The sequence below is a fragment of the Schistocerca piceifrons genome, chromosome X, assembly GCF_021461385.2.
Source record: "Schistocerca piceifrons isolate TAMUIC-IGC-003096 chromosome X, iqSchPice1.1, whole genome shotgun sequence".
Classification (NCBI taxonomy): domain Eukaryota; kingdom Metazoa; phylum Arthropoda; class Insecta; order Orthoptera; family Acrididae; genus Schistocerca; species Schistocerca piceifrons.
In genome coordinates this window covers 911,363,875-911,389,986 of record NC_060149.1, presented here as the reverse complement: position 1 = coordinate 911,389,986, position 26,112 = coordinate 911,363,875, and the positions used below count along the sequence as shown (strand labels likewise).

Here is a 26,112-nt window from a genome sequence, read left to right as displayed (position 1 = left end):
TAAACGAATGACAAACACTAACTTCACTTAACGAAGGTTTATTCAGCTCTTGCACTTACAAGAGCCTGGAGTGAAGTGCCTCCGGCCAGAACATATACGGTACATATACAGAACATTTCGGTACAATGATTCTTGCAATTTGTGGATACTTCTAGAATGTACTCTAAGCGAATATAGGAATTGGAATTATACAATTCAGGGGAGTTTTGAACTCATGACCATCCAAGCAAGTGTTACATCCTCCTAGTTCGGGAACAAGTCATCGGCCCTGCATACTCTGACTCCTGATGACTGATGTCCACCCTGGCGGTGATTTTCTTAAAACTTTACTTACCACTACGTTCTTTGTCACCTGTCGCTGGAGCTTCAAATTTTCCCCTGGGTTGCAGGATCCTTATAGGCCTTCATTCGAATGACGTGGACCGTACCTCCGATCTTTCATCCTCTTGTGTCAGGGTCGAAATCTTCAACTTCATAAGTAACATCAGGTAACTGTCTTACAACTTTATAAGGTCCACAGTAGCGCCTGAGGAGCTTCTCAGAGAGATCAACCTTCCGAACAGAGGTGGAGATCCAGATGAGGTCACCAGGCTGGTAGACAGAAGGGCGGTGGCTCACATCATACCTTCGACGATCGTTTTCTTGAGCCTGCAACATGCAGTCGAGCTAACTGCCAAGCTTCCTCAGCTCTGGTTAACACCTGGCCGATGTAGTCGTCGTCCACATCATCAGGTTGTAACGGAAACACAGTGTCCATTGTCGTAGTTGCCTCACGCTCATTGACCAGGAAAAATGGTGAAAATCCTGTTGTGTCCTGTTTGGCGGTGTTGTAGGCAAATGTCACGAAAGGTAGCACCTCATTCCAGTTGCTCTGCTCAACACTGACGAACACTGATAGCATGTAGGCCAAGGTTTTATTAAGGCATTCAGTAAGCCTGTTAGTTTGTGGATGGTAGGCAGTCGTCATGTGATAGTAATGTTGCACCAACAGTTTATCTCTGTCAAAAGATTCGATCGAACTTTCCCTCGATCCATGATTAACGACCTTTGGGCACCGCGTTTTGATACAATGTCTTCTACGATGAATTTGGTTACCTCGAATGCTTCGGCTGTTTGCACGGCTTTTGTAATGGCATAGCGTGTCAGATAATCAGTGCAAACCATAATCCATCTATTGCCACTAGTAGACGTTGGAAACCTTCAGAGGACGTCAATCCGAACACGCTGGAAAGGCGTTTCGGCTGGTGGAATTGGTATGAGTCAGCCAGGTGGTTTCTGAAGCACTCTCGACAGTATGACACACAGTGATGGACACTCCTAAATAAACCTGGCCAGAAAAATCTCTTGTGGATTCTATCGTATGTCTTAATAAATCCTAAATGTCCGGCCTCAGGTGCATCATGGAATTTCTGTAGAACATCTAACCGCATGTGTTTAGGAACCTCTTTCCAAATGGATTGAAGTTTTTCTTGCAAAGTAATCCATTAACTACCTAGAATTGTCCTTTCACATCCTCTGACCGATTTAAGGCAACCATAATTTGAGATGTATTGGCATCCTCCTCCTGCTCAGCAGAGAGATCCTGGAGTGCAGTGAGACAGTCACTATATTCATCAAAGTCTTGATGGTCCTGCACAGGGTTTCTTGAGAGACATTCAGCATCTTGCTGTTTTCTTCCACTTTTGTACACTATGGTAATGTCATAGTCTTGAAGATGTGGTGTCCACCTGGTGAGTTGTCCTGTTGGATCCTTAAGACCTGTCAACCTACAAAGTGAATAATGGTCCGCAACAACTGTGAATGGCCTTCCATAGAAATACTGTAGAAATTTCCACATGGCCCAGATCACAGCAAGACATTCTCTTTCTGTGGTTGAGTAGTTTCTCTCAGCTTTTGTAAGCAAGCATAGGCTATAACCTTCTCTTTTCCATCCGAAATCTGCACAAGAACAGCACCAATCCCATACCCACTGGCATCTGTGTGTAGTTCTGTAGGTGCTCTCTCATCATACAGATCAAGTACAGGCCCGTCGTCAGAGCTTTTCGCAGCACATCGAAAGAATCTTATTGGGCACCACCCCAGATAAAGTTAGCATCGGCTTTTAAAAACTCTTGTAGTGGCCTAGCTTTGATACAAAAGTCTTTCATGAAACGGCAGTAATAAGAACACAATCCGAGGAAGCTTCTTACGCCTATAATACTTATAGGAATAGGGAATTCTGTTATAAATCTCATATTTTCTGGGTCTGGCTGAACACCTTCGTTTGACACAAGGTGCCCAAGTGTTTTGATTTCTTTTGCTCCAAAGTGACACTTTCTTGGATTAAGTTTCAGTCCAGCTTGTTGGAGACACTTAAGAACAGCCCTCAGTCTTTTTGTGTGTTCATCAAATGTCTCTGAGAATACTATAATGTCATCTAAATAACAAAGACACATCGTCCACTTCAGGTGCCTCAGAAGATTATCCATCATCTGTTCAAAAGTTGCTGGTGCATTACACAAACCAAACTGCATTACCTTAAACTCATACAGGCCCTCAGGGTGATGAATGCAGTTTTCTCAAGATCAGCCTCATCTACTTCGATATGCCAATATACTGAGTACATGTCCATGGTCGAGAAAAACTGAGCCCCCTTCAGACTATCTAGTGTATCATCAATTCATGAAAGAGGGTAAATGTCCTTTTTAGTTATCTTATTAAGCTTCCTGTAACCAACACAAAAGCACAAACTGCCATCTTCCTTCCTGACGAGAACCACTGGTGATGACTACGGGCTCTGTGAAGGCTGAATGATGTCATTCTTCTTCATTTTCTCTACCTCATCGGAAATTATTCAGAAAGTCCCCAGTGCTAATCCAGTGCTTCACCGTCGATATGTCTAATTTGCTGTTCGCCTGTGGATTGAAGAATTCAAAGAACTGTTGAAGAATGGCAAGAAGCCGCTTCTGTTGTTCCTTAGTGAAATCTGGTGATAGTCGAGCTAGTAAATCTTGTCTCGTAGTGCTAGTGCTAATTTCGCCCACAGACTTGGCATGGGAGGTTTCTATGACGCTCAACTGTTCTGCAATTAATGGCTCAGAGTTTGCTACGTACATGCGTCTTGGAAGGATCTGCGGTTCTTGGCAACAGTTAACAATCCACAATTCACCAAATCCATTCTTAAATGAGATGACAGAGGCTGGGATGACCAAGTTATTCTTCAGTGGTATGCTTCTCTTACATTCCACTACAATATCCATTGGTTGATGCACGGCATGGCACATGACAGCTACCTTTCTAGTGCTGACTGCAGGAATGATCACTTCTTCCAGCACACAGTGTCTCCACACACTCGGATGCACATCTTCCTGTCCACAGTATCTCATCTCGTCGTAGCATAATTTCGAGCGACCACAATCTATAATTGCCTGAGAAGCTTTCAGAAAGTCCCATCCGAGAATGACGTCATGACTACACACTTGTAAGATGACGAATTCTAAGGGCTGTGTATGGCCACTTATACCCACATGAGTGTTATCTTCCTGTAGGTTTTACATATTTTCCATTAGCCACCTTCAGCAGAGATGTTTTGTTGTCGATGAATACGGTTTTCTGCAATTGGCGACGGTACTTCTCCGAAATGACTGAATACGATGCTACAGAGTCCACAAGAGCTTGGCCTGGTCAGCCATCCATGAGGATATCAACGTAGTTTCCTATCATTTTTGTAGTGATCGAGGGCAGAGGATTTTTCTCTTCGACGGCCTGACCTCCAAGGAAGGTCGCATCCTTTAGTTTTCCAGGTTGCAGCAGCTAAGTGATCGGCTGGAGCTTCTAAATGGCGATGGAGACCTTGATCGGCGTGTTGGTGAGCGTCCTCTCCAATGGGTAGCTTGCCGCGATTGTGACCTATATCGTCCAGCACCCACATCATCTTGTTGATCTTCGTCGTCCCGGAGCTGGTGTCAGCTAAGATCAGTCTGCTGTCTTCTGGTGTGGGCGTCATCAAATATCCGCCGCATTTCTCAACAATAGCGCACCACATGTCCCGGTAGTCTGCAGTGGAAACATACTGGTTGGTTATGCTGGGTCCTCCAGACATCAGTCTTCCTTGGTGCCCAAACAGATTCCTCATGTGGCATTGCAGGAACGTAACTTCGCCTGGGTCTCGACTTTTTCACCGTTTTAAAGGGAAATGAAGGATGAGAGATTGGATTCAATGTCTGTTCCACTTCATCCCTTATGACATCTTGAAGCGTCTAGGTTTTCTGTTCGCCGTGCAATCAAAGTTCCTCCTGTACTTCCTCTCTCACTATCTGACAAAGAACACTTGTGAAATCAGTTTCTTCATCCATCACAGACATCGATACAATGTTTGGAAGCTGTTCGAACTTCTTGCATGTAATTCTCTTTTGATGCATTGTCTTGATATACTGGCACCATTTTATGAAGTCGTCTACTGTCAAAACCTCCTTCAAGAGTAGAGCTTGATACATGCCCTCAGCAACACCCTTCATGAGATGTGCAACAATTATCTTCCTCCTTCATTCGAAGATACATTATTTTACACAGCTCCAAGACGTCCTGAACGTAGGATGCTGTAATTTCTCCTTGATGCTGTGTCCTGCACTTTAATTTGTCTTCAGCCTTGCACTTCTGCTGTTGTGTCTCACCGAAATACTTGCGCAGTTCCACTTGGAATACTTCCCAGCTTGTGAACTTCTCCTCATTGTTCTCATACCATTGCTTGGCAGTGCCTTCCAAGTAGAAAAATACTTTAGCCAAACAAATGGTGTCATCCCATTTGTTAAATTTGGCTATACGCTCATATACCTTCAGCCACTTGTTTGGATCTTTGCCATTGTCACCAGAGAACCCGGAAGGATGTCATGTGGTGGCACACAGTTGCTGTCATCATAATGTCCTCCTCTTCTTCTGTCTCCGATAGATTGTGATCTGTTGAATATGGTTCAAACTCAGGTTTCTCGCCACATAAACAGCGGCTCTGTCGTGGCCTGATGGGAGTCACTGTGTCGTCGATAACGTGCGGTATCACAAGTTCCAATACCCAACGTCTCTACCAGCATAATGTCACGTAGAGGAAGATGTAAGCACACGAATGACGAAGACTAACTTCACTTCACTTGACGAAGGTTTATTCAGCACTTGCACATACAAGAGCGCGGAGCGAACTGCTGCTGGCCATAACACGTATGGTATATATACAGTTATAGAACATTCCGGTACAATGATTCTTGCCATTTGTGGATACTTCTAGAATGTCCTCTAACTGAATATAGAAATTGAAATTTTACAATTCAGGGGAGTTTTGAACTCACGACCGTCCAAGCAACAGTCTAGAATCATAACCACTACACTACGGCGACTGTGCTACTCCGCTTCTACTGTGACAATATCATTACAATACAGCAATTAATAACAATATTCATTATTCACAAACAATCTCTCATATGTACTTTGTAGACTGCATTAAATTACAGCATAATGTGATGCGCACCTGTACACATACCTGCAATTTGGATGCCAAGTCTTCGACCTTCTGAAGTTGAGTAGTGTATTTGTGAGCTAGCTCCTGAAGTTCCTGTTGGCTCCTTTCTCGCATATCCTTCAAATGGTCAACTTCATCTTCAGTGTTACTCAGAGTTCTATGTAATCATGGTAAGAAAAAATTTTACATACACATTAAATAAAACAAATACAGGCATCTCTAGTTGACCTGCAGTTGCACAAAAATGTGTATAAAGTTTCTGGGCTTAAGATAATGTGTGAAAAACTAAACAAACATAAGGCAAAACAGGCAGATCAGGTGCTATATGTACATTACTTTACATCAGAATTAAACATCACCATGATGAAGTGAAAAAGTAAATCTCTACAAATATTTGGAAAAAAGGAAGTTAGAAAATAAAACAACCTGTGATGAACTGGACGAAATGGCAGAAACCAGTGGCATGATCTGCACAAAGCTACAGAAACAGACAGTGTGTGTGTGTGTGTGTGTGTGTGTGTGTGTGTGTGGTTTTTTTTTTTTTTTTTTTTTTTTTTTTTTTTTTTTTTTTTTTTTTTTTTTTTGTGGTTTTAGGGCGCACAACTTCAATGGTCATTAGCGCCCAGACTACGTTAGGAATGCACCGCGAGGCACAAGTTTAAAACAGCAACTAAAAGGGAAAACACGATAAAAGACAGATTGACAGGCATAGGATTAAAAAAAAACAGCATAATCAAATGTCCTTAGAGAGGTTTGTCAAGTTGATAAAACGAAGAACGCGAGCAGCTGCTCCTGGGACATCTGCTAAAATGGCATCTAGAGTACACGGCAGGCCAAGATCAAGACGCAGTGTATTAAAATCCGGACAGGATGTTAAAATGTGGCGGACCGTCAGCAATTGCCCAAATGGGCAGAACGGCGCCGGCACAGCCGTCGGCAGATGGTGATGGCTGAACCGGCAGTGTCCAATTCGTAACCAGGCCAAAACAACCTCCTCCCGCCGAGAAGGGCGTGAGGAAGACGTCCAAGCCGCGGGAAGAGGTTTCAACGCCCAAAGCTTGTTGTCCGTAAGTGCAGCCCAATCGGCATGACACAGCGATAAAATGCGCCGACAAATGACCCTGCTACAATCTGATGAAGGGACACAACAAGAAGCTGTCCGAGGCTGGAGGACCGCAGCCTTGGCCGCGGCATCTGCAGCTTCGTTCCCAGGGATACCGACATGGCCAGGAACCCACATAAAGCTAACCGGAGAACTGTCTTCCACCAGCTGCTGAAGAGAGCGTTGGATCCGGTGCACGAAAGGGTGAACCGAATACGGATCACTGAGGCTCTGGATGGCGCTCATGGAATCTGAGCAGATGACATAAGCAGAATGTCGGTGGCGGCACATGTAAAGAACAGCCTGGTAGAGAGCAAAGAGCTCAGCTGTGAAGACCGAACAACGGCCATGGAGCCGGTATTTGAAACTTTGTGCCCCGACAATAAAAAAACACCCAAACCCGTCATTGGTCTTAGAGCCATCTGTATAAATGAAAGTCATATTAATGAACTTCGAATGAAGTTCGACAAAACGGGAGTGGTATACCGAACCGGGGGTAACCTCCTTCGGGAGCGAGCTGTGGTCAAGGTGAACGTGAACCTGAGCCTGGAGCCAAGGTGGCGTTTGGCTCTCGCCCACTCGAAACGCTGCAGGAAGTGAAAAATCAAGGTGTTGAAGGAGGCGACGAAAGCAAACTCCAGGGGGTAGCAGGGCAGAGACATACAACCCATATTGACGGTCGAGAGAGTCGTCAAAAAAGGAACCATAAGACGGGTGGTCGGGCATTGACAGTAGCCGAGAGGCATACCGACAAAGCAATATAGCGCGCCGGTAGGTGAGTGGCAATTCACCGGCTTCAGCATGAAGACTCTCGACGGGACTAGTACAAAACACTCCGATCGCAAGACGTAAACCCCGATGTTGTATGGAGTTGAGACGGCGCAAGATGGACGGCCGTGCAGAGGAGTATAAGAAGCTCCCATAATCCAGCTTGGAGCGGACGATCGACCGATATACGCGAAGTAGGACGGTTCGATCCGCTCCCCACAACATACCACTGAGAACACGGAGGACATTTAGAGAACGGGTACAACGGGCAACCAAATATGACACATGTGGAGACCAGCCAAGTTTCCTGTCAAATGTAAGACCTAAAAATTTTGTTGTCTCCGTGAATGGGAGAGCACCGGGACTGAGTCGTAAGGACGGTGGGAGAAACTCTTTGTAGCGCCAGAAGTTAATACAGACCGTCTTCTCGGCAGAAAAACGGAAGCCATTGGCGACACTCCAGGAGTAAAGACGGTCAAGAGAACGCTGAAGATAGCGCTCCAGGAAACATGTACGCTGCGCGCTGCAATAGATGGTAAAATCGTCCACGAAAAGGGAGCCTGATACATCAGCTGGGATGCAATCCATTATTGGATTGATCGCTATGGCGAAGAGAGCGACGCTCAAAACTGAGCCCTGTGGCACCCCATTCTCCTGGCGAAAGGTGTCTGACAGGACAGAACCCACATGTACCCTGAACTGTCGATCCATTAAAAAGGAACGAATAAAAAGAGGGAGGCAACCGCAAAGGCCCCATGTATGCATGATGCGGAGAATGCCCGCCCTCCAACAGGTGTCTTAAGCCTTCTCCAAATCAAAGAACACAGCCGCGGTTGGGCGCTTCCGCAAGAAGTTATTCATAATGAAGGTCGACAAGGTAACCAGATGGTCAACAGCAGAGTGGCGCCTACCAAATCCACATTGTACATTGGTAAGTAGGCGTCGAGATTCGAGCAGCCACACCAAACGAGAGTTAACCATTCGCTCCATCACCTTACAGACACAGCTGGTAAGCGAGATGGGTCGATAACTGGAAGGCAAGTGCTTGTCCTTCCCCAGCTTAGGAATCGGTACAACAATAGACTCGCGCCAGCATGCGGGAACATGTCCCTCAATCCAGATGCGATTATAAGTACGAAGAAGGAAACCTTTACCAGCAGGAGAAAGGTTCTTCAGCATCTGAATATGAATAGAATCAGGCCCTTGAGTGGAGGACCGTGACTTCACAATTCAAGGGCCTTTTTTTTTGGGTGGGGTTTAAGGGCGCTCAACTACTGAGGTCATTAGCGCCCAGTCACAGGTGTTAGAGCACATGGAATCTAGTAAAACTCAAGGGGAGGGGGGACACCAGAAAGGCTTGACAAAGATGCAAATAAAATAAGTAAAAAAGTTAGATGTCTTCGGACAAGCCAGTCAAAGTTATAAAACGCAGAACACGTGCAGCTGCGTCATCAGCTAAAATATCCGGTAAAGTAGATGGCAGGGACAGGACAACACGAGATTGACTGAAGCGGGGACACGACAATAAAACATGGCGCACTGTTAATGCCTGACCCCAAGGGCACTGCGGGGCTGGGTCACCGGAGAGCAGGTAGCAGTGGCTAAACTGGCAATGCCCAATCCGCAACCTGGTTAGAAGGACCTCTTCTCGCCGAGATGGTCGGGAGGAGGTTGTCCAAGCAGTTGGGAGCGGTTTTACTGCCCGGAGCTTGTTTCCTTGGAGGGATGACCAAGCATCCCACCACAACGACACAAGCCTCTTACAAACATCCCCACGAACGTCAGATGACGGGACACAATGGGAGGCTGGCCGAGGCAGGAGGACTGCAGCCTTGGCTGCAGCATCTGCAGCCTCATTCCCAGGCACTCCTACATGTCCGGAAACCCACAGAAAGCTGACCGAAGAACCATTATCAGCGAAAGAATGGAGGGACTGCTGTATCCGTTGAACCAAGGGATGGACCGGATAGGGAGCTCCAAGGCTCTGAAGAGCACTGAGTGAGTCAGAGCAGAGGATATACGATGAATGGCGGTGGCGGCGGGCATACTGAACGGCCTGATGGAGAGCAAAAAGCTCGGCCGTAAAGCTGGAACATTGGTCGAGGAGCCGGTATTTAAAGGTGGCGGCCCCGACGACAAAGGCACAGCCGACACCATCGTCAGTTTTGGAGCCATCGGTGTAAATATAGGTGTGACCGGCAAGTCAAGCATGAAGTTCGACAAACTATGAGCAATACACTGCAGCCGGAGTACCCTCCTTCGGGAGTGAGCTGAGGTCGAGATAAATATGAACCGGAGCCTGGAGCCAAGGTGGTGTCGGGCTCTCACCCTCTCTGAAGGTGGTAGGGAGGGCAAAATCCAATTGTCGAAGCAGGCGACGGAAGCGGACTCCGGGGGGCAGCAGGGCAGAGACATACAACCCGTACTGACGGTCGAGAGAATCGGCGAAGAAGGACTGGTAAGAGGGGTGGTCGGGCATAGACAACAGCCGGCAGGCATACCGACACAACAGTATGTCGTGCCGGTAGGTCAATGGTAATTCGGCAGCTTCAGCATAAAGACTCTCGACAGGACTAGTGTAGAAGGCTCCGGTCGCAAGATGTAACCCCCGATGGTGGATGGAGTTGAGACGGCGTAAGAGGGATGGCCAAGCAGACGAGTAGACGAGGCTCCCATAATCCAGCTTCGATCGGACTATGGACCGGTACAGGTGAAGCAGGACAGTGCGATCCGCTCCCCAAGATGAACCACTAAGAACTCTGAGGACATTAAGGGAACGTGTAGAACGGGCCGCCAAATAAGAGACATGCGGAGACCAACAAAGTTTCCTGTCCAACGTGGGCCCTAGAAACTTAGTTGTCTCCACGAATGGGAGAACAACGGGACCGAGATGTAAGGATGGCGGAAGGAATGCTTTATATCGCCAAAAGTTGATACAAACCATCTTCTCTTCAGAGAACCGGAAGCCATTTGCCACGCTCCATGAGTATAGGCTGTCTAGACAACGCTGAAGGCAGCGCTTGAGGAGGCATGTTCTCTGGGCACTGCAGTAGATCGCGAAGTCATCGACAAAGAGAGAGCCTGAGACATTAGGTGGAATGCAATCCATAATTGGATTGATCACGATGGCAAAAAGGGCTACGCTCAAGACGGAGCCCTGAGGCACTCCGTTCTCCTGGAGGAAGATGTCGGACAATGCGGAACCCACACGTACCCTAAACTTTCGATCCGTTAAAAAGGAATCAATAAAAAGGGGCAGGCGACCGCGTAGGCCCCACTTGTGCATAGTGCGGAGGATACCTCCTCTCCAACAGGTATCATAAGCCTTCTCCATATCGAAGAACACGGCTACTGTTTGGCGCCTTCGCAAAAAGTTGTTCATGATGAATGTCGACAAGGTCACAAGGTGGTCAACAGCGGAGCGGTGGCGACGAAAGCCGCATTGGACATCGGTAAGTAGCCGTCGAGATTCAAGAATCCAGATTAACCCAGCATTAACCATGCGCTCCATCACCTTACAGACACAGCTTGTAAGAGAAATGGGGCGGTAACTAGAAGGAAGGTGTCTATCCTTCCCGGGTTTGGGTATAGGAACAACGACGGCGTCACGCCAACGCATGGGGACCTGACCTTCGGTCCAGATGCGATTGTAGGTACGAAGAAGGAAGCTTTTGCCCACCGGAGAAAGGTGTGCCAGCATCTGAACGTGAATGGCATCTGGCCCCGGAGCAGAGGACTGGGACAGTGCAAGCGCACGTTCGAGTTCCCGCATAGTAAAGGGGGCGTCATAAGTTTCCAGATTCAGCGAGTGGAAGGAAGGTCGCTGAGCCTCTTCTGCCTCTTTCCTGGGAAGGAAGGCAGGGTGGTAATGGGCAGAGCTTGAAACCTCCGCGAACAACAGGCCGAAGGAGTTGGAGACAGCCACAGGATCAACAAGGACCTCATTACCTGAGGTCAGGCCAGCTACCGAGGAGTGGGCCTTAATGCCCGACAGCCGGCACAGGCTACCCCAGACGACAGAAGAGGGAGTAAAACTGTTAAAGGAGCTGGTGAAAGAGGCCCAACAAGCTTTTTTGCTGTCTTTGATGACTCTACGGCAATGCGCTCGGAGTCGTTTGTATCCAATACAATTCGCCAACGTAGGATGGCGGCGAAAGGTATGTAAAGCACGTCGTCGAGCACGGATAGCGTCTCTACAAGCCTCATTCCGCCAGGGGACGGAAACGCGACGTGAAGAAGAGGTAGTATGAGGAATGGAACGTTCGGCAGCATCGATGATAACAGCTGTGAGGTATTCCACCTGACTGTCACAACTGAGAAAATCGTGGTCCGGAAAGGTCGCCAGGGAGGAGTAAAGTCCCCAGTCAGCTTTCGGTATGTTCCAGCTCGAAGGACGTGAGGATGGGGTGTGGTGCAGGAGACGAACGACACAGGGGAAGTGGTCGCTTGAATAGGTGTCAGAAAGGACATACCACTCGAACCGACGGGCAAGAGTGGTAGAACAGATCGAGAGATCCAAGTGGGAGTAGGTATGAGTAGAGTCCGAGAGGAAAGTCGGGGCGCCAGTATTGAGACAGACAAGATTGAGATGGCTGAAGACATCCACCAAGAGTTAGCCTCTTTGACAGGATGCAGGAGAGCCCCAAAGGGGATAATGGGCATTGAAGTCGCCACACAATAAAAACGGTGGAGGAAGCTGAACAATCAGGTGCATCATGTCAGCCTGACTAACTGCGGATGACGATGGAGTGTAGATGGTACAAACTGAAAAAGTAAAAGCAGAAAAAGTAATACGGACAGCTATTGCTTGGAGTGGGGTGGTCGATGGGATGGTAATAGACATCGTCCTGAACGAGCAACATGACCCCACCATGAGCTGGGATAGCGTCCACAGGGGTGAGGTCATACCGCTCCGAGGTATAGTGGGGAAAGGCAATACGGTCAGTCAGGCGCAACTTGGTTTCCTGGAGACCAAGGACGAGCGGACAGTGCAGGCGGAGCAGCAGTTGTAATTCCTCCCAATTAGATCGAATACCTCTTATGTTCCAATGAAACAACGCCATCGCTAGTCAAAAGGTTGGGGGAACGAGATGGGGGAAGAGCTGGTCACCTCGATGGCCGCGGAGGGCCAGGTTTCGAGGGAACAAAGCTACAACTGGCGGGAGGCGGATCCTGTTCCATCGAGTCGTCACCAGCTGCGGCCGCTGTCCCGGGTTGTGTAGGAGGGGCAGCATCATTTGCCGACGAGAGGCCAGCTGAGCGCCTGGCAGCAGAGCGTCCCGGCGAAACTGAGGACGGCCGGGAGCAGCGACTCACGGATGGAGCGTCAGACGAAACGCGTCAGGGTGGAGAGGGGGATAGAGACTTCTTCTTGGAGGCCTTCTTGGAAGTCCGAGGAGGCACAGGGATGGTGGGCTGGACCCGAATAAGGTCCTCACGCACGGGGTCCGTTTTGGAACGCCGGACCTCGGAAGCTGGGGTCCGGAATGTTTCCCCGATGGACGCCTGAGAAGAGGATCGCTTCTCAGGCGGCGGGAGGGGGGGGGGGGGGGAGGAGGAGGAGGAGGAGGAGGAAGGGTGGCCCCTGGGGCAGAGGGGGTGGGGGCCACAGGGGAGGAGGATTTGGAAGGTAGGGATTTGGGAGGCAGAGGCATAGACCCAGGATGGGGGGGAGGAGGCGGAGGGGGGACAGGATAGGGGTGAGGATACCATGGAAGGAGTGGACACAACTGAGGCAAACGAAGTGGTCAACGGCACGGGATGGAGGCGGTCATACTTCTTCCTGGCCTCAGAATAAGAGAGACGATCCAAAGTTTTGAGTTCTTGTATCTTCTTCTCCTTCTGATACGCGGGGCAGTCTAAGGATCTAGGCGAGTGGATGTCAGGACAATTAACGCACCGAGGTGGTGGGGTGCATGTATGTTCCTCACGAAGAGGACGTCCACAATCGCCACAAAGGGGCTCAGCCTCACACCGTGACGACATGTGCCCAAAGTGCAAACACCGAAAACAGCGCATAGGAGGCGGGACGTAAGGTCGCACGTCGCACCGGTAGCACATCACCTTTACCTTCTCCGGGAGAACGTCCCCCTCGAAGGCGAGGATAAAGGCCCCGGTGTCGATGCGACGGTCTTTGGGGCCGCGCTGGACTCGCCGGACGAAATGCACGCCTCGGCGCTCCAGGTTGGCCCTGAGCTCCTCATCAGATTGCAGCAGGAGGTCCCGATGAAAAATAACCCCCTGCATCCTATTTAGTGCCAGATGCGGGACAATGGACACTGGGATGTCCCCTAGGCAGTCGCACGCCTGGAGCGCTGCTGACTGTGTGGCGGAGGTGGTCTTTATAAGAACGGACCCCGAACGCATCTTACTGAGAGCCTTGATTTCCCCGAAGATGTCCTCAATGTGCTGAACAAAGAACATGGGCTTGGAGATGGCGAACGTCCCCCCATCGGTTCGAGAACAGACCAAATAGCGGGGGAAGTACTTCGTCCCAAGGCGGCGGGCCTGTCCCTCCTCCCAGGGAGTGGCCAAGGGGGAAAGGGCAGGAGAACCAGAACCAGAGACAGTACCTTTCCTTTTGAAAGAGAGGTCTACTAAATGGGAATAGGTGTGAGATGTGTCCGAAAGAAAAGTAGGGGCGCCAGTATTGAGGCAGACAAGATTGAGCTGGTTGAAAAGGTCTGCTAACAGGGAGCCCCTCGGGCAGGATGCTGGAAAGCCCCAAAGGGGATGGTGGGCATTGAAGTCTGCAGTTAACAAAAATGGTGCAGGTAGCTGAGCAATAATTTGCATCATGTCGGCCCTGGTTACGGCAGACGACGATGGAGTGTAAACGGTACAAATGGAAAACGTAAAAGTGGGGAGAGTAATTCGGACGGCAACTGCCTGCAGGCCGGTGTGAAATGTGATGGGATCGTAGTAAATATCATCCCGGACCAGCAACATAACCCCTCCATGAGCCGGAATACCTACCACAGGGGGTAGGTCAAAACGCACAGAGGTGTAGTGTGCCAAGGCAATTTGATCGCATGGGCGTAGCTTCGTTTCCTGGAGGGCTACGACGAGCGGACGGTGCAAATGGAGCAGCAACTTCAAGTCCTCTCGGTTGGAGTGAATGCTGCGAATATTCCAGTGAATAAGTGCCATCGTGAGAAGAAAAAGAAAAAGAAGATGCAAGAAGGGGTCACCTCGAAGGCCGCTGAGGGCCTGGCTTCGAGCGAGCACTGCCGCCGCTATCAGTAGGCGGACAGTCATCGCCCATTGGTCCTATAGGTTCATCGGCCATCTTGTTAAGATGGCCGGGAGGCGGAGCTTCCTCTGCAGGTGAATGGCCAGATGTTCGGCTAGCAGCTGTGCGACCAGGCGAAACGGATGACGGCCTGGGGTGGCAAACGCTGGGTGGCACAGGAGAAGAAATGCGCCGTGGCGGAGAAGGAGAACTGTGCTTCCTATGAGCTTTCTTGGAAGGTCGTTTTGTGGAAGTACTGGTCGATGGCTGGGAGTTCGAGGTACGCAGGAAGTCTGCACGGGATGGTTCCTTCTTGAAGGCCCGTGCATCTGACTTCTGGGTCTTCATCTTGGCAGAAGCTGATGGGAGTGCTTGTGTCTGAGGGGTGACGGGAGGAAGAGGAGACGTCGACCGCACGATCTTAGCACTGGCCGAACGGACGACCGTGGTGCTGAAGGTCAGATCGCATGTCTGGGTCGCCACTTCCCTGGTAGTCCAAGGAGAGGCGAGGACAGTACTTTACTTCCCTGCTGGGAGCAGCGTGGGCTTCCTACTAGCAAATAGCTTGCGAGCAGCCGAGGTGGAGACTTTCTCTTTGACCCAAATTTCTTGGATACAGCGTTCTTCCTTGTAGATGGGACAGTCGTGGGAGGACGCTGCATGGTCACCCTGACAGCTCACACAACGAGGAGACGGAGGTGGACAGTCACCCTCATGGGCATCCCTGCTACAAGTGCCACATTTAGCCGCATTGGAACAAGACTGGCGAGTGTGATTAAAATGCTGACACTGGTAGCAGCGCGTAGGTGTCAGGACGTAGGGGCGAACAGAAATAACCTCGTAGCCCGCTTTGATGCGCGACGGCAGCTGAACACTATCAAAGGTCAATAAAAGTGTCCGGGTCGGTACAAGGTAATTGTTGACCTTTTTCATGACCCTATGGACAGCCGTCACGCCCTGCTCAGCGAGGAAAGACTGAATCTCCTCGTCAGTCAATCCGTCGAGAGATCTAGTATATACCACGCCACGAGACGAATTCAAAGTGCGTTGAGCCTCCACCCGGACAGGGAACGTGTACAGGAGTGTGGCCCGAAGCAGTTTTTGTGCCCGAAAGGCGCTCTCAGTTTCTAGTAACAAGGTACCATTACGCAACCTGGTACAAGACTTGACAGATCTGGCTATGGCATCTACGCCCTTCTGGATAACGATAGGGTTGACAGAGGAAAAATCCTTTCCGTCCTCAGATCAAGAAACTACGAGGAACTGTGGGGCAGGCGGTAGTACTTTTGTCACTGGTGGCTGGTCAAGTTTCCGTTTTTGGGCAGGAGTCGAGAGAGAAGAAGAGAAATCCATTGCGGAGGAATCCCCCATGATTGCCAGCGTCTCCGATGGCGCGCTCCTTCCTTGTGGGGACCCTCTCAGAGGGCACTCCCGTCTTAGGTGAATGTTTACACCTCAGGTCACACCTCCCGAGAAACAGACGGAGGGACCAATCGGCATGGTCAGAAGGCATCAGCTCAGGCAATCACCCCTCTGTGGGCCTGGCCTTTACCAGGGGGTACGTGTGTGCCTTACTTGTCTACCCAGGGCGGGGAATTACGCGTTACCCTGTCACTGGCTACGCGTGCGAACGTGTGGGTCGGCCTTCAGGCGCGCACAGGGAGGAAGAAGGAAGAGGAAAAAGAAGAGAGAAAGGACAGACTGTCTCAAACGCCGAGGCGGAGACCAGAGAAGGCAAGGAGAAGAAGGCAAGGAGAAGAAGGCAAGGAGAAGAAGGCAAGGAGAAGAAGGCAAGGAGAAGAAGGCAAGGGAAAGAGTAAGGAAGACAGTGAGATGGAGAAGAACAAAGAAGGGAACCAACCAAAGGAAGGAAGAAACGAGAAGAAGTGAAAAACCAAAATGACTGCAAATATAGGTCATGGAACCGTCCGTCTCCGGACGCAGGCGCTAACTACCCCCTTGAGGGGGAGGGACTCCTTTTAGTCGCCTCTTACGACAGGCAGGAATACCTCGGGCCTATTCTAACCCCTGGACCCGCAGGTGTGTGTGTGTGTGTGTGTGTGTGTGTGTGTGGAGGGGGAAGATGAGCAGGAGACAGATGAGCCCATGTATGCCCACTGCCTGATGAAAGGTATTGTTTAAACTGAGGTGTTTACTTGTCTTAAACTTGTATGAACTCTTCACTGTAAGTTAGATTGAGGACCTATGGTACGACAAACTTCCTGGCAGATTAAAACCACGTGCAGGACAGACTCAAATTCAGGACCTTTGCCTTTTGTGGGCAAGAGCTCTACTGACTGAGCTACCCAAGCACGGCTCACCATCTGGTCTCACATTTCACCAACTGTACCTTGCAAAAATTTTCATTCACAGAAAAGAACTGTTATTTAACATCAGATATGACTAAAATTTGCTCTTCATATATCATGGAAGATAAATTACAGAATTTTTCAGTTTATGCTAACCCAACACATCCCGTGTCCATGAGTAAATCCATTACGTGGTCTCCATCATATACACTTTTCAGCAACCTTATTATACAGGGTGGCCCACTTAATTGTTTCAGTGCAAGTATCTCTAGAACACCTACAGATATTTAAAAACGACTTTCTACTATGAGACATTCTAAATTGTAAGCAACTATTGTTTTCATCACAAAATTATGTTTTAAATGGGCACCCTGTATTATTTATTACACAATTAATAATATGAAACATTACAACAAGAATGGCATTTGTTTCAACACAATACATCAATTATATCCCGAAAAATTGCAAAGTGAAGTTGGTGCTTGAGATAAATGAAACTTGTCACTATTTCACATCACGATATGCTAGCGTGAACCCCACATTGCTCATAATCATAACGTGATTGACATACTACAATGCAACAAACACTATACTTATTGCTATTTACACTTTTATTAAGAGGATTGGAAACAATATACATGTACAGTCACACTCGGTGAAAAATAAGGAAAGGGTTTACTCATTCATGATTTATTGATCTTTACTGCACTACTAGAATGGTCGTAATGGTAACAAAAAACTGAATATCACTGGCCAGAGTAAACATAGTTGATGGTTGACCAAGGATGTAACAGAGGAGTAAATGGTTGCTGTACATAGTTGTGTGACTGGGCATCTGTATTGTTTCCAGCCCACTTAATAACAGTGTAAATAGCAATAAGGAAAGCGATTGTTGCATTCACAATTTTATCTAGCGATGCACAACAGTGGCAAGTTTCATTTATTTCAAGTGTCAACTACGCTTTGCAATTTCTCAGGATGTAATTGATGCATTGTGATGCAACCAACACCATTCTTTTTGGATTTCCTTTTAAGTTGGCACTGAAAATAATATTTGCTTACATTTTAGAGTGCCTCATAGTATTTACTTTCATGAGCCCCTGCCTTACATTCATACATGAGAAAGTTGTTTTACAATATTTGTAGTTGTTCCAGAGATATTTGTGCTGAAATGTTTAAGTGGACCATGCTGTACATCACTGCTGTGTTGGACAAAGCACACTCCTACAATCATGGCGAATGGAGTGGTTCAGAATGTTATGACTTAGAAGAGATCCACCCTAGTACTGGTCATTAGTATGACATTGAGTACACGATGGGCAAAACAACAATATCAGTACATTTGACCAAATCTGACTGAATGTGCAACCCATGGGACTTCACCTCCGAAGTCAAGCAGCATCGACTTGACATGTGCCAATACGCCAAGGATGTACTACAAGTACCTAAATTTGTGGACTCCCACAACTCTGGAATTAACAGCTGTTGGCAATAATGTGTTGATGAAAAGGTTTCCTGTCTGCTTATTTGCAGCACCATGCAGGTATTCTGTACCTTTAGCAAGGCAATGCACTACCACATTATTTCAAAATTTTCAGAACAGTTTGAGGAACAACAGATGGACACAATGGTGCTTGTGCAGCCCACCAGGTCATACACATTCTCCAGTGTGGTAATCCAAATGAACACTGCTGAAATGTGATACCTCTTTCATTTCCTGCTTTCTCACATGTTACCTCTCTTAAAATGGCATCCTGATGAAGCTTTTCACATGTAGTAACCTCAGCTCCTAATTAGTCTTCAATTTCACAATCCCAAAACCCATATATTGCAGTTATTAGAGTATGTATGCCTGACACTTGGCAAAAAAATTGACAAGAGGCTACCAAAACAATAGCATTGAAATCTGTAGAAGATAATTTCATAGGAAAGTCCCCATGTGATGCAACACAAATATGTTCTTTAACTATTGCAGTGTTTTCTTTATGTAACTTTTATATGTGGTCAGTTGGCATCTGATGCAAATGACGACAGTGTACGTGTGTATTCAGTAGATGATGATGTCTGAAAGTGTAGCAGTACTGTCAATCTTGTTTATGTGCTGATATACTATGGAACACCTCAACTATATGGTGAGCTGTTATCTTCACTTCTTCCATTATTTAAATAGTTATAAACTAATAAAAAGCAACAAAAATGGACAATATACCACTCACCTTTCCAGATCAGCTAATTTAGTAATTGCATCTAATTTCTCCTGAAGAATCCTTCGTAATGATTCTTTGGCTGTACCAAGGTACTGACTTTTATCTTCTTGCAGTTTTCGTAGCTCTTCTCGAAGTTTATCTTCTCCGTAATTCTGAAAATTTACAGAAAAAGAAATGTTATAGTTTTCGGCAAGGAAATGTAGCACTGCTATAAGAAAAAATAATTATTTCCTATTTATTATGAATTATCTGCCAATGTCAGAGAATCACTTAAAAATATGTAATTATTAGTAGCATGTGCCCTTTTGTAATTATTCGAAACCATGTCTAGTAGATGGCCATACATTTCTCTTAAATTTATTCCAGTAATTTTTTAAGAAATGGCAATGACAGTAATGGCTCCAGTTTGGACTTTATCTGCAACTTTAGTGCTAGTGGTCACTATAAGTCAAAGACCTTTTGATCCCTCAACTGTATGAAAATTGCAAAGACTGCAAAAGAAGGCAATGATAGCTGCTGTCTTTGAAAGATGACAAGTCTTTTCCTGGAGCCATTTTAGGAAGATATTTACATATATACAAATCAATGACCAAAGTAAAAAGCCCACCCCATAACAACAATGTTGTATACTTTTTGTGTTTATGTAGCCAGTGAGACATTTAAATTACAGAGTGTCAATTATTGTCATTACCTTCACACATTAAGCTGTGGAGGGATTGAAAGCAATGGAAGCAAGCTGTTTATACTCACAGATTCTTTATGGATATGCCCTGAAATATCTTGAATGCTTTACATGAAAAAAGAGAGGGAGGGCGGGGGAGGGGGGGAGGGGGGGGGGGGGAGGGGGGGGGGGGAGAGGGCGAGGGGGAGAGAGAGAGAGAGAGAGAGAGAGAGAGAGAGAAGTAAAACCAAACTACTTCCATCTGTGTATTCTGGAGTACTCTGAAACTAAACAGCTTGATGACTGTAAGAAGCTTGCAGCACTGTATTGATATCCTTGCCTGAGTGCCACTGAGTGGGGAAAAATAAATAAATAAATATATATATATTAAAAGTATGACGTGGCAGCACTGTGCAAACCACTGTTAAGTGCACGGCAGAGGATACATCCCACTGCACTAGTTATTAGGGTGTTTTCCTGTTCCATTTTTATTCTTCCACTGCACCAGTTAGAAAAATTTTTCCCTCTGTTCCACTCCTTTTTCTTTTTCTGAAATATCATGATGTAGAGAAGCAACTGGAGGAGTTGAAAACAAGTAAGTCACTGAAAGAATTATTGTTTTAATGCTTCCATGCACCTTTTAAGTAATCTGATCTTGTCCTCAGGATCCCTGTGGAGTGATATGCAGGTGTCTGTAATATATTCCTTGAGTCATAATTTAAAACTGGTTCCTGAAACTTTGTAAGTACGCTTTCCTCAGATAGTTTACTTTTATCTTCAAGAATCTGCCGAGTTTCTTCAGCATCTCTGTTACACACTCCCATGGGTCAAACAAGCCTATGATCATTCATGATGCCCTTCTCTGTTTGTCCTATTTGGTAAGGGCCCAACGCACTTGAGAAATATTCTAGGATGGGTCGGATGAGTGTGCATATAGAGTCTGAGTTGGTACTGAGCCCCTCTTCAAAATATTCTGCCCACCTCCACAATACTTTTTGTTCATCTGATCATCTTAACATTTCTATTTCTACATGTATTTTCAGACAATGGAAATGCCAGGTAGGAATATCTACAATGTTTCTTCGGTTTTCGGGATCACTGACTTTTTCTGTAGTTCAATTTGCTTTTTTTCCCATTCTAGTTTTATGGATTACAGCTAATTTCTCTCTCACTGTGGGTTGTACAACACAGTGGTCTGAATCACTGTTTGGACCCCTGCAGCTCCGTACATTAATGACTATCAAAACACATTGTGCTTTTACTAACACAAGGCCTATTTCATTAACTTACTCCACTTATACCTTATTTCCATATGTATTCTTCTGTGTGGAAAACAGGTACCTTAGATGAGCAAATTATTTCTAACAGAGAACTGACATAAGAAAGCTCCATTCTCATTATTGTCTTCATGTAAAGTGTATCTCCCTGATACTCTTCCTCACTTTCATTTCACCCAAATTGTACATTAAAGTCTCCTACAACTAGCAATAGGTTATAGTTTTGTACTTAACTGCATGTTATTTCAAGGTCTTCATAAAACTTCCTTTATTCCTTCTTCTGCTTCCTCTTTTGGTGTGTATGCTGTTGTTATTGTTGCACTCCTGAATTTCTCTTTCATTCTCAGTCTGCTGAGACTTTCAATAATAGGTGCAAATTCCAAAAGACTTCTCCTAGTATCTCTTGTGTTGTTATAAATCCTGTTCCAGATTGACCTGGCCTTCTTTCTGGACCACAGTAAAGAATACTGAATCTTATCTACCTGCTACCTGTCCTTGCTTTTTTCCATCTCACTTTGTGTAGTGCGACAATATCGTATTTCAACTTCATGACATCTTCAACTATTTCTCTCATTTTTTTCCAAGTTTCAACATTATTTGCATATCCCAAGTTACTACTGCCAAATCTTTTATACTTTCCCTTTGCCAAAGTCATGTTTCATATGTCCCATCCATTATCTGAGGCTCTTGTGGGGGTTCTGTAATATGATTTTTTACAGTGTACCCAACCCCCATACTGGAGGATTTGGATTTCTTTAGGTTTTCTCCCCTTGTAAGTTTGGTTTCTCTAGGCCTTTTCAGTCCTCCTTGCTCTATGATATGTGATACTGTCTGGCTCCTCTACTAACACCACCAACAAGTTTGAAAATACTAACCATTTCATGTTTGTAAACTTTTTTTTAAATGTTGGTTTTCATGTACAATAACCACCACATTCTTGAAAATTTGTAATTCCCGCACAATCACAGCAAGTGTCACAAAGAAATTTTTCAAAGTTCTTGCACACCTCTTACAACCCACATCTGATATCACATCATATGGAGATAATATTTCATAGTAAACTAAAAGGTTTATTTAACATGGACCTCCGTGCTCTGAAAAAGACTGCTTTATAACCCTTTATTGGGAAAGTGTCACTATTACACTGAAGCATGCATGAAATGAAAATTGCGCATTTATATGTACATTAAATTATGTGACAGTAATATGTGTAAAATAGTGCAACACTTCACATTATTATTTTTTCAAGTAATTTGTTTCATTTTCATTTTGGTGTATATTCTGTATATGAAATAGATACATGAAAAATAAATATCTTTTCAGATTAAACTATGGGCACAAAGTTATGATCCGAGTTGCAAAAGCTATGATCCGAGTTGCAAAAGCTATGATCTTTTGAAAAATCCAGTATTTCTCTATCTTCTGTGGTAAAGATATTGATTGCAACTTAATAAAGTTATCTTAAACTAACACTAATTTTTTTTTGTAATTTCAATGGCCATATTTTCCATCTAGCATGATATCTCCCCTTTTTATATATTCATTCACATTTTTTATCCTACTTTCCAGTTGTTTTATTACAATTTACTTCCTACAACTGCAATCCAAACCAACCAAAACTGAAGTTATCTGCTTCCAACCAAACCGATTTGCACTTTTCGTCACCCTACTAGTTTCTTCTTCTCGCTGTTCTCCTGATGCAATGTTTCTCAGAGGAGAAGGTTCTGATGGAGTTAAAGAATTATTACTATCAATTCATACTACTATCAGCATCATTGTTTATCCTAGATATAATTACAGTCAGCTACTGCAGTTCATTACTTAGTATCTACTTCTAGTTGGCTTTGCAAATGTTATTACTGGAAATTTACAGTACTGTGAGCTCTCTTTGAGGAAGAAAATTCTTCAGCCACATGGATTTGTAATAAAGTCTACCTTTGAGTATACAAGCAACTGACTCTCCAGTATTTCCACACGCGAGAGTAACCTGTCTTCATCAATCAATGCTCTCCAGCTTCTGTCTGATGCTTGTCGCGTTGTCTCCATGAGCCTCTGCATAGTGGCAAGTTTGTTTTCAAGCAACTGTTCACGTTGCAAAGCATCCTGCAAATAAAAATAGAACAAAATATTGTGATATTTTCATCATTATGGTGTTCCAGGTGAATGAAGGTTTCCTTATCAATTCCACTAACTGCAACTCAGATTCTTATGTCAATAGTATTTCTTAGTCACTGATTGAGAAAATGTGAGATCTCTAGTGCTCTGTATTCACTTATGCCCCGTGTGTTGCAGGTTGCGTACTTTACAGCAAAGATTATGGAACTGGCTGAATGTTCAAATCAAAGCAACAGCATCTGGATACCAGCAACTATGTGGCACGAAAGCTATAAAAGTTTTAATAATACACTTGCAAGGGCTCACTATTAACCATTCAGGCTTCATTTAAAATGGAAGACCAATTTTATCAACCTTTTTTTCCCTAAAATTTCTCATATTCATTTTCTGCAACATGAAATGATAACCTCATGTTTTAGAATGAAGATAAAAGCCACAAAATTACCTTTGATGACAAATACAGACTCAAGTCATTACAGAGAGTGTTCTGAAGCTTATCTCTCTTGGCATAATGGTTGGACGAGTGGAGTGCTAATCTGAATGCGCAGAGTTTGAAGCTACAAGTTTCCATTCTTTTTATTGTCTGTACTAATTCACTAGAATGAAAAGACAACACAATTTCGTGCCATAATTACACAAATTATGAAATTGTGTACGAGAGTAGAAATAGCTCGCCTTAGTGCATGTTGGCTTCATATTAATTCAAATATTTTTCTTCAAATAGCTAAAGTTCCCTTATGTCAGAGAAAGTATTCAACCACACAAGCAATTTTTGGAGTGTTATTCTGAAATGATAGGGCCAAAAATGGATTCAATGTAAGAAATATTACAAATTCATAGAAGTATACCTAATAGTTTATACACACCCCTAAGTGTTATGGTAGTATACTACGATCAACAGCGAATGAGAAAGGATGTTGTGCATACTTTTACACCTATAAACAACCATTGAATTTCTCATGAATGGGCAGTTTTATGGTATTAGTAACATAATGTTAATTGCTCACTTCCTTGTCAGGAAATATTAACTGTACCACACAAAGTTTGTTATCGACTTCTACAACTAAATTATGCTCACAATTCAAACATTTACAGAGGCATTTGAACACCGATCTTCACATATCAAGTAATGAGGCAAGTGCAATTAAAGAGTTTAAAGTATGGTATAGTTTGTTAAATACAAACCAAACATCATGTTACAAGAATGAAAACATTAAAAATCATGATTCAGTGTCACTGGTCTAGTTGGGAAAAACTTTGTATTCCAATGCACCAGTACATATCTGCAAATTTCTTCTGTCACATGTACCACACCATTATTTCACTTTCCAATCCCATGATTAAAATGTTTGCGCAGGATGCCAGGCACAGAGCAGTGGGGAAAGTTGGGAGGGGCCTTTGAACAATCACGGAACAGTAACTGCCAGTAGCAAACATAACAAATAAACATAGAAAAATGAACATACCACTGGATTTCATTACTCATATCCTGGGTTGGACTCTATACTATTATTTAAACTAGTTGTCACTTGACAGGCAATGGGCTGCAGGGCTCCCGCCACCAATAAACCAATGGCAGCCGGCACTGTCAGCTGTCATTGCGTTGTCACTTCGTTCTGCTGAGCTGATTAAGGCATTGTGCCAGCCAGTCCTCAGCGAGCCGTTGTAGACATGCGAGTGAGAGATTTGAGTGACTTGTAGCTTCACGTGTTTATGGTGTCTGATGAAAGCAGTTGGAACTGAGGGAGGTCGAGGCTGCACACTCCTCGGAAACCTCCAAAAAGTGGCAGACATGGCGTCGTTATACGCAGTCAGGCGCGTGAATACGCGTGTTCGTTAATGGAGTATTTTGAGAGAGAGAGAGAGAGAGAGAGAGAGAGAGAGAGAGAGAGAGAGAGAGAGATGCAGGAAGGCCTCTCGTTCCTTTGGATAAGGTGGTGGAGCGAACTGCAGCTGCTCTGCAAGTTAGCTAACGATCAGGAATAAGAATCTGCAAGGAGAAAGTCATTAAAGAAGGCTCAAGTGAATCATCTAAATTGGAGACACCTGGGAAAAAGAGGCGGCTAGAGAAGAGGGTCATAAAACTTGACTCTTTTCAGGAAGATGCCATTTGTCATCAAATATACGCATTTTATTCGAGGAAGGAGTATCCAACACTCAAAAAATTACATGCTACCCTCACAGCGGCTGACCTGTTTCAGGGTAGTAAATCGTCTTTGTTACGAGTCATGAAAATATTAGGATTCTGCTATAAATCCATCTCTGGCCGAAAGTTACAAATGGAATGCCAAGATATTGCAGCCTGGCGATGCTGCTTTCTTAGAGAATTAGTGGGGACAAATTTTGATGATATTGTTTGGCTTGATGAAACGTGGGTGAATGCAGGACACAGTTTAAAAAAAGGCTGGACAGACGGTACCATCAGCGGTAGTATGGCAGCTCCGATGGGCAGAGGAAAAAGGATAATTGTAGCACATGCCGGAAATTCAAAAGGTTTCATTCCAAATTGTCTGCTGCTATTCAGTTCAAATAAGACCTCCAACTACCATGAAGAGATGAACCACAATACTTTTGTGAAATGGTTTGAAGACTGTGAGCTCCAGAACTTAACAAAAAAACTATCATTGTTATGGATAATGCTCCTTATCACTCAGTAATACAAGATAAAGCACCCATAAAGGCAACGAGGAAAAATGACATTGTTAGCTGGTTACAGAAACATAAGGTACAGTTCAACAGTAATTTTACAAGGGCAGAATTATTAGAACTTGTATTGCAACACAAGCCAAAGAACCCGATTTACATTGAGGATGAAGTAGCAAAAAAATACAGGCATAAAGCACTCAGACTGCCTCCGTACCATTGCCATTTCAACGCAATAGAGCTGATTTGGGCTCAGGTTAAACGGCACAAATGGCAGAAAATACGAAATTCACATTAACGGAAGTGGAATG

At 45.3% G+C, this 26,112-nt stretch overlaps 1 protein-coding gene across 4 annotated transcripts in view; it reads right to left on the bottom strand.

The window, feature by feature from the left end:
* LOC124721874 (sarcolemmal membrane-associated protein-like) overlaps positions 1-26,112 on the bottom strand; it is a 351,987-nt gene that overhangs the window by 164,103 nt on the left and 161,772 nt on the right. For all 4 annotated transcript variants that reach the window (XR_007006401.1, XM_047247014.1, XM_047247016.1 and 1 more), the window contains 3 exons: positions 22,979-23,146; positions 19,115-19,257; positions 5,510-5,645 (listed from right to left, as the gene is read on the bottom strand). Coding sequence is in view for 3 of the 4 variants with exons in the window: in XM_047247014.1 (XP_047102970.1) it covers positions 5,510-5,645; positions 19,115-19,257; positions 22,979-23,146 (447 nt within the window). In the remaining variant the exon portion in view is untranslated. The remainder of the gene's footprint in view (positions 1-5,509; positions 5,646-19,114; positions 19,258-22,978; positions 23,147-26,112) is intronic.